A 6,074-nucleotide genomic window follows, 5' to 3' on the forward strand; every position below is an offset into this window, starting at 1 on the left:
TTGCACAAATACAGATTTGACATTTTTTCCAGCTTTGCTCAGGACACTAAAAGCCTAGGAAGTGAGCACACATGAAATCATTCCTTCCGTACAGGCAGACAGATGGAGAGAAATTCCAGCCTGTTTCCACTCTTTTGTCTTCAGGGCATTTTTGGAATTTCCTTCAGGAAGTGAGGTTATGACCTAAAGCCTTCCTCAGTGAGTAGGCTTTGGTTTCCCACAGTAAACCTTGCACAGTGATGACATACAGTACGAGAAGGTGAGGTTTATCTTTACACTCCAACTGCATCCTGTACAAGCTCCATGAGAGTTTTAAGTAATACCTAGAAGGAATGGCAGCAAGGGAAGAAATGGAAGTCAAACCTTTAGAAGAAGTAATAAAGTACCTATTCACATACACAGCCATATTTATTGGTGGGCCTAATGAGGCTGCAGCAATTACCTGACTGAGGCCACAGTTCCATATTTTGTAAACTTAAATGATGCTTGTAATAAACAAAATTTAAAACTGATGACCGATATTAGTGGTTAGATACTATTCTTTCATTTATTACGCTCCAGGCAGTAGTGGCAGAACTTACAGGCATCTAATTTTTCTTCTGTTTCTACTTCATTGTTTGTTGGAGAAAAATTGCTTGCCAGCATGCTACTATTTAGATTCTTTTATTGGCATTTCACCAGTATAGCGTATGTGCTGATGAAAAAAACACGTTCTAACATTAATTTTGTATTCTACATGATCTCATAAGTGGCATTATGCATCTATGTCTTAACTGGTTGGGAAGATTGCACAGAATAGGCTTAATCCAATGGGTACTGAAATAAGAAATCCTTCCATTGGCTTCTACTAACAAGAAACCAAACCCAGCATAAAAGCCCATAATAGTACAAAACTACTAGTATTGTGATAACAGAATCTTTAAAAAAATCAGTTTATTAATGTTTAGAAGTCAATAAAGCTATGTGCAAATTGAACAATAAAAGTCAGAAACATTTTAAATACTATTTTTTAAACCAGAAAAAAAATCAGTTTAATTGCACTGGAAATCTTACTACAAAGGCAATATATTTTCTTTACAAAAAAACATTTCTAAGAATTGCCAATAACTGTAAATCAGTCAATTGCTCTCAGCTATCCCAGATATACCACTTCTGTTACAGTAATACTCTAGGTGCATGAAGTCTCCTGCATCTTTTTTAATTATTTACATTGTACACATTCAACCCCATTAGCACAGGTTAGAAAAACAGAGGAATAAAAATGATGCTGTAAAACAAATACACTCAATTAAATGAAAGGTACTTCTTCCATGAACTGATGAAATACAGACATCTTTGCTGAAATTATAAACATTAATAAAATTTGTCAAACCGTGTATTGCAATTTGTTATGGAAGTGCATTTATCTATAATCATTTCACTTAAACTTTCCTTCAATTTTTCTGAAACTCAAGGTATTCCTTTCAGATTGCCTGACTAATCTTTACCTTTGGAAATACTATGGACCTAACACTGAAATTACCCCTCAGTTTTTACTCGTTTTTTACTTAGGCAAAAATCCTACTATTGTCAATAGTATTTTATACTATTAGATTTACTTTCAGTCATCTTAAAGAGAAATGACCTTTAGCTCTACCTTGCATTTGTCATGATAATGCAGTTTATTTACTAACAAGGCAATCAACATATGGGGCCAAATGCTGCTCTGAGCTACTCCATAAAATGTGAAGCAGTCAGTGGAATTGTATGGGTGAAAAGTAACTGCAGAGTCTGGCTCATGGTCTTCAAATGTGATGTGGACCGTCAGCAAAATTTCACAGCTATGATCTTGCTAAATAAAACCCCAACAACTTTGGACTCTGCAAATAAAATCTTATTACTTAACTAAAAGCTCTGGAAAGTGATGCAAAATTATGGTTGTACATGGTCTAAATTGTATTTGTGTGATATCTTTTCTTGCTATGTGCTAAACAAACACTTCTGACCAAGTATACCAGAGCCATCACTAAACTCAGTACAGAAGGATCTTTGTGTCAGTGGTTTGCTGCAAGTAAAGAAAAAATAACTTCACATTCTTCTCACAGAAAAAAAAAAAAAGATTCATTCTCCTTTTCTCTCCTCCCCCACTCTCTTTCTCTCACACGCACCAGGCATCGTTTCACCAAGGCATCAGTCTTTCAGAGTTACTAAGGAGATTTCAGGATATGAATGCGCCTGACAATCCTGAGCTGCCTCAGTGCAAAGACAAAACATGCTCCAGGGAAAAAGGTTTTCAAGCCAGAACAGTCTGTCCCATTTCTTGAACTCCAGCCTTGGAAGTGCACCGTTTGCCTCACTAGAACTAATGCTACTTGCTCACTTAGCCCAATGCTGCTGTAGTGAGCAGGAGGCGTCCCGGCTGTCAGATTTCAGAGGGAAGGCTCTGAAATAGGCCCCCGTGGTTACTCCTAAGAAGACGAGGTAACATTGCCTGAAGACATGATGGTTTCAGGACGGTCACCTTCCTCCTTCTGAGGGTGAGAGGAGTTGTCAGATTTACTCCGGCTGAACTCCATCCCTCCAATGATTGGCCTCTTGAATTTGATCCCAGAATCTGCAGGGGGACATTTGCAGCAGCACAGAATCTTGATGAAAGCCCTCCTCATTTCTTTGTTTGTTAAGGTATAGATGATAGGGTTCGTGGCTGAGTTGAGCACGGCCAGTACTAAGAAATACTGTGCTTCAAAGAGGATTGAGCAAGTTTTCACTTTGCACCCCACATCCAGTAAAAGCAGGATGAACAAAGGAGCCCAGCAGGCAATGAAGGCACTCAGGACTATAATCACTGTCTTGAGCAAAGCTAACGACTTTTCTGAGCTCCTGGTAGCTTTGGTAATGTTTTTTCGAAAGGTCAGCCTGCGGCTCCTAGTCCTCACCATGGAATAGATCCTGCAATAGAGGACGACAATAGATAGCAAAAGGCCGGTGAAAACTGTGGTGCAAAAGAGAATATAGTGCTTATGGTAGAGAGGCAGCACTGTGGAGCAGCTGGGCAAGAGGCTGATGCAGTTCCAGCCCATGATTGGGAGTCCCCCTAGTATCGCAGAGATAACCCAGCAAGCACTGATCAGCAAGAAGGAGCGAAAGCTGTTGCTGCCGTTGTGGAGTTTCATCTTCAACATGGTGATATATCTCTCAATGGCAATGGCCAACAAGCTGAACACAGAAGCTGACAAGGCGACAAACATGCTGCCTTCTCTTACAAACCACTGGGTGGGGGTAAGGCTGTAGGTTTTGTGTCCAGAGAACAGGAGGTTGGCAATGTAAGCCACTCCAGCCAGCAAGTCTGAAAGAGCCAAGTTCCCGATGAAATAGTACATGGGTCTGTGAAACTTCTTGGTTTTCCAGATGGTGAGCAAGACAAAAATGTTCTCTAAGATTATAAAGCAGCAAATGATAATAAAAACCACCGAAGTCACTTTTATTCCACTGTCCGCATTCTCATTTAGCTTTCCTGTGTAATTGTAATGCTCTTTGATGATATAGTTGACGTCGGTGTTGGCGAGGTTGCTGGCGACCTTCAGCGGGGCCGTGGTGAGGGAGCTCATGGTGCCCGGCTGAGCGGCGCTTCCCGAGCGGCCGCCAGGGGGGGCGCCGAGCGCGAGCCCCGCGCAGCGCCGGCGCGGAGCCGCCTGCCGCTCCCGGGCGGCCTCACGAGCGGCAGCCCTGAAACGGGAGGCACAAACAAACCCCAGGGTTAAAAGAAGGCAGGCGAACCAAGAAACAACTTAAGAACAGTATAAGACAATTTGCTAATTTAATTGTACGTCAGACCCAGGAGTGTAATCACAAAGGAATTAGTTTCATTCACCTGTTAACAAACATTTTAGAAGGTGGTTAGGCCTATTAAACAGGTAAAGTTAATAAGATGAAAAAGTCCTGTCATGCAGAATTGCACAAAAAAGTAGGAGTCAGCGAGGACTGGACTTCTTCCAATGTGAAAGATCTCAAAGCTCTCCAAAAATAAGTTCTAGTATACCTTTTTCTTCAATAGGAAACACTACATACACAGCAGCAGAGATTTAGAAAGGGAAAGGGCTTGATTTTTTTTAGATGCAAAGACATGGAAGCCTGCACAGATATTACTTGACAGGAGACTGGTATTCTCCTCCATTAATAACGTCTGTGTTTTGGAAGGGGATAATTATGCAATTTACTGATGCCATCTCCAACAGTGATGAAGGTGATTCACTGATGTATATAAGCAAGAAATCAACTCAAAGTTGTAAACAGGAAAGGTGCCCGTACTTCTATTTAGCAAGCGTCTGCTTTTACAAAGCAGCATAAAAATTAGAAAGTTGAGAAATATAAGTTAGATAGCAAACCTACTCTGTGGATCTTAAAGAATAGCAGAAGATACTTTGCATTTGAAATAATTAGCATTGCAAGCTTTTGAAATGGACATTTCTAAGGACTGCAGATATAGAGGAAACTGCCTGTTCATATAAGCACTTTCTAGTGGACATCTAAAAAGAGTTAAACACGTGAAATGTTGCAAGGGCAGGAGGACGGGGAGAGTCGATGAATTATAACCTAAGCAGGGCAAAGCCAGAGGTGCGAGGCCAGCGGGCACAGCTTCTCGCACCGCTTCCAGGTGTCCGCCCCTCACCGCCCCGGGCTCCAGCCCGCACCGCTCCCGGGCTCCAGTCTGCACCGCTCCTGCCCGCACCGCTCCAGTGCTCCAGTCTGCACCGCTCCTGCCTCGCACAGTGCTCTAGTCTGCACCGCTCCTGCCCCGCACCGCTCCCGGGCTCCAGTCTGCACCGCTCCCGGGCTCCAGTGCTCCAGTCTGCACCGCTCCTGCCCCGCACCGCTCCAGTGCTCCAGTCTGCACCGCTCCTGCCCCGCACCGCTCCTGGGGTCCAGCCCGCCCCGCTGCCGCCCCGCAGCACCTCCACCGGACGCGGCATCCGAGGCGGGCACGAGCCGCCCCTGAGAGCCGCCGCTGCCCCTCGCCTCTGTTGCTCTAGCATCCCAAGGCGGTGCTCGCCGCGAAGAGAAGCGCTGCGCTGGCGGGTCGCAGCTGCCCCCGGCTCCGCGGGGGCGCCGGGCGGCCGCGACGCCGCCGACCCTTACCTTGCTCAAGCGCGGCGCATAGCCCGCATCGACCCTCCGCATCTTGCGTGCCCGCGGAGCAATTCCCGCGGCCGGACACGTTCCCGTGGTTTTAATGGTCCTGCAGCCGCTGCTCTCCACCCCGTTTCCGATTATTCCCCTCTAACTCCTCCCTGCCTGTGGCTCTCCGAGTCACGGAGGGGCGGCTCATGTGAAGGACCTGCAAGCCCAGCCCAGCCCGGGGAGCTCGCTGCGCCCCGCGGGGGCCGGGACATCCTCGCCGCCCCGTCCCCTCCCCCTGCGGCTCTGGCCGCCGGCAGCCGGGAAGGGAGCAGCCCCGCGCGGCCCTTTCGGAGCCCCAGTGAGTCTGGGGAAGAAAGGGGATCCGAGAAGGAAAGCCCGGAAAAGGCGTGACTCGGGGGAGCTCCGCCGTAGGACGGCGCAGACCTCAGTCACCTCTCCCTCCCCGTGCCTCGGGTGCCACGGCGAGAGGGGGACGCCCCCGCCGCCCCCCCCAGGCTCCAGCCAGAGACGGCCCCGGCCCCGGCCCCGGCCCCGGCCCGGGAGGGCGGCGAGGCTGCCGCGACAGCCCCTCCGCGGGCAGCGCATCGCCTCCCGCGGGACGCGCAGGGGCTCCCCGGGGCCCGGCGGCTCTCCTCACTTGCCCACCCTGCGGATGCCAGCGGCTCCAAACCGGGCCCTTCCGTGGCGGGAGGGAAAGGCTGGCATCTCTTCTGCCGTTTTCTCTCTCTTTTCCCTGAGCGTGGGCACAGTGGGGATAACACCAACAGTTGTCCTGTGTGCCACCTCAGACCCATCTCAGGCTGGACTTCATAAATAATATTTAAGTAAAGACTTGAAAGAGGCTCTCACCCCTCTTTTCACCTTACCAAGCTCGGGGCCATGCTGAGGGGAGCTTTTGTCCTGGCGGGCCCCACGGCTGCAGGAGCGATCAATCGCGTGGGGAGTCACCGTCGCTT

The 6,074-nt window shown here is 48.1% G+C and overlaps 1 protein-coding gene across 1 annotated transcript; it reads right to left on the minus strand.

Annotated features, from left to right (window-relative positions):
* Window positions 1-650: 650 nt before the first annotated feature.
* Window positions 651-5,279, minus strand: S1PR1 (sphingosine-1-phosphate receptor 1). The gene is made up of 2 exons (XM_067300831.1): window positions 5,116-5,279; window positions 651-3,705 (listed from the first exon to the last, which is right to left on the minus strand). The coding sequence occupies exon 2, from the start codon at window positions 3,585-3,587 to the stop codon at window positions 2,448-2,450; it is 1,140 nt and encodes a 379-aa protein (XP_067156932.1). The 5' UTR covers window positions 3,588-3,705; window positions 5,116-5,279; the 3' UTR covers window positions 651-2,447.
* Between the last annotated feature and the right edge of the window lie 795 nt (window positions 5,280-6,074).

Source organism: Apteryx mantelli, chromosome 8 (assembly GCF_036417845.1).
Source record: "Apteryx mantelli isolate bAptMan1 chromosome 8, bAptMan1.hap1, whole genome shotgun sequence".
In the NCBI taxonomy this organism is placed as follows: Eukaryota; Metazoa; Chordata; class Aves; order Apterygiformes; family Apterygidae; genus Apteryx; species Apteryx mantelli.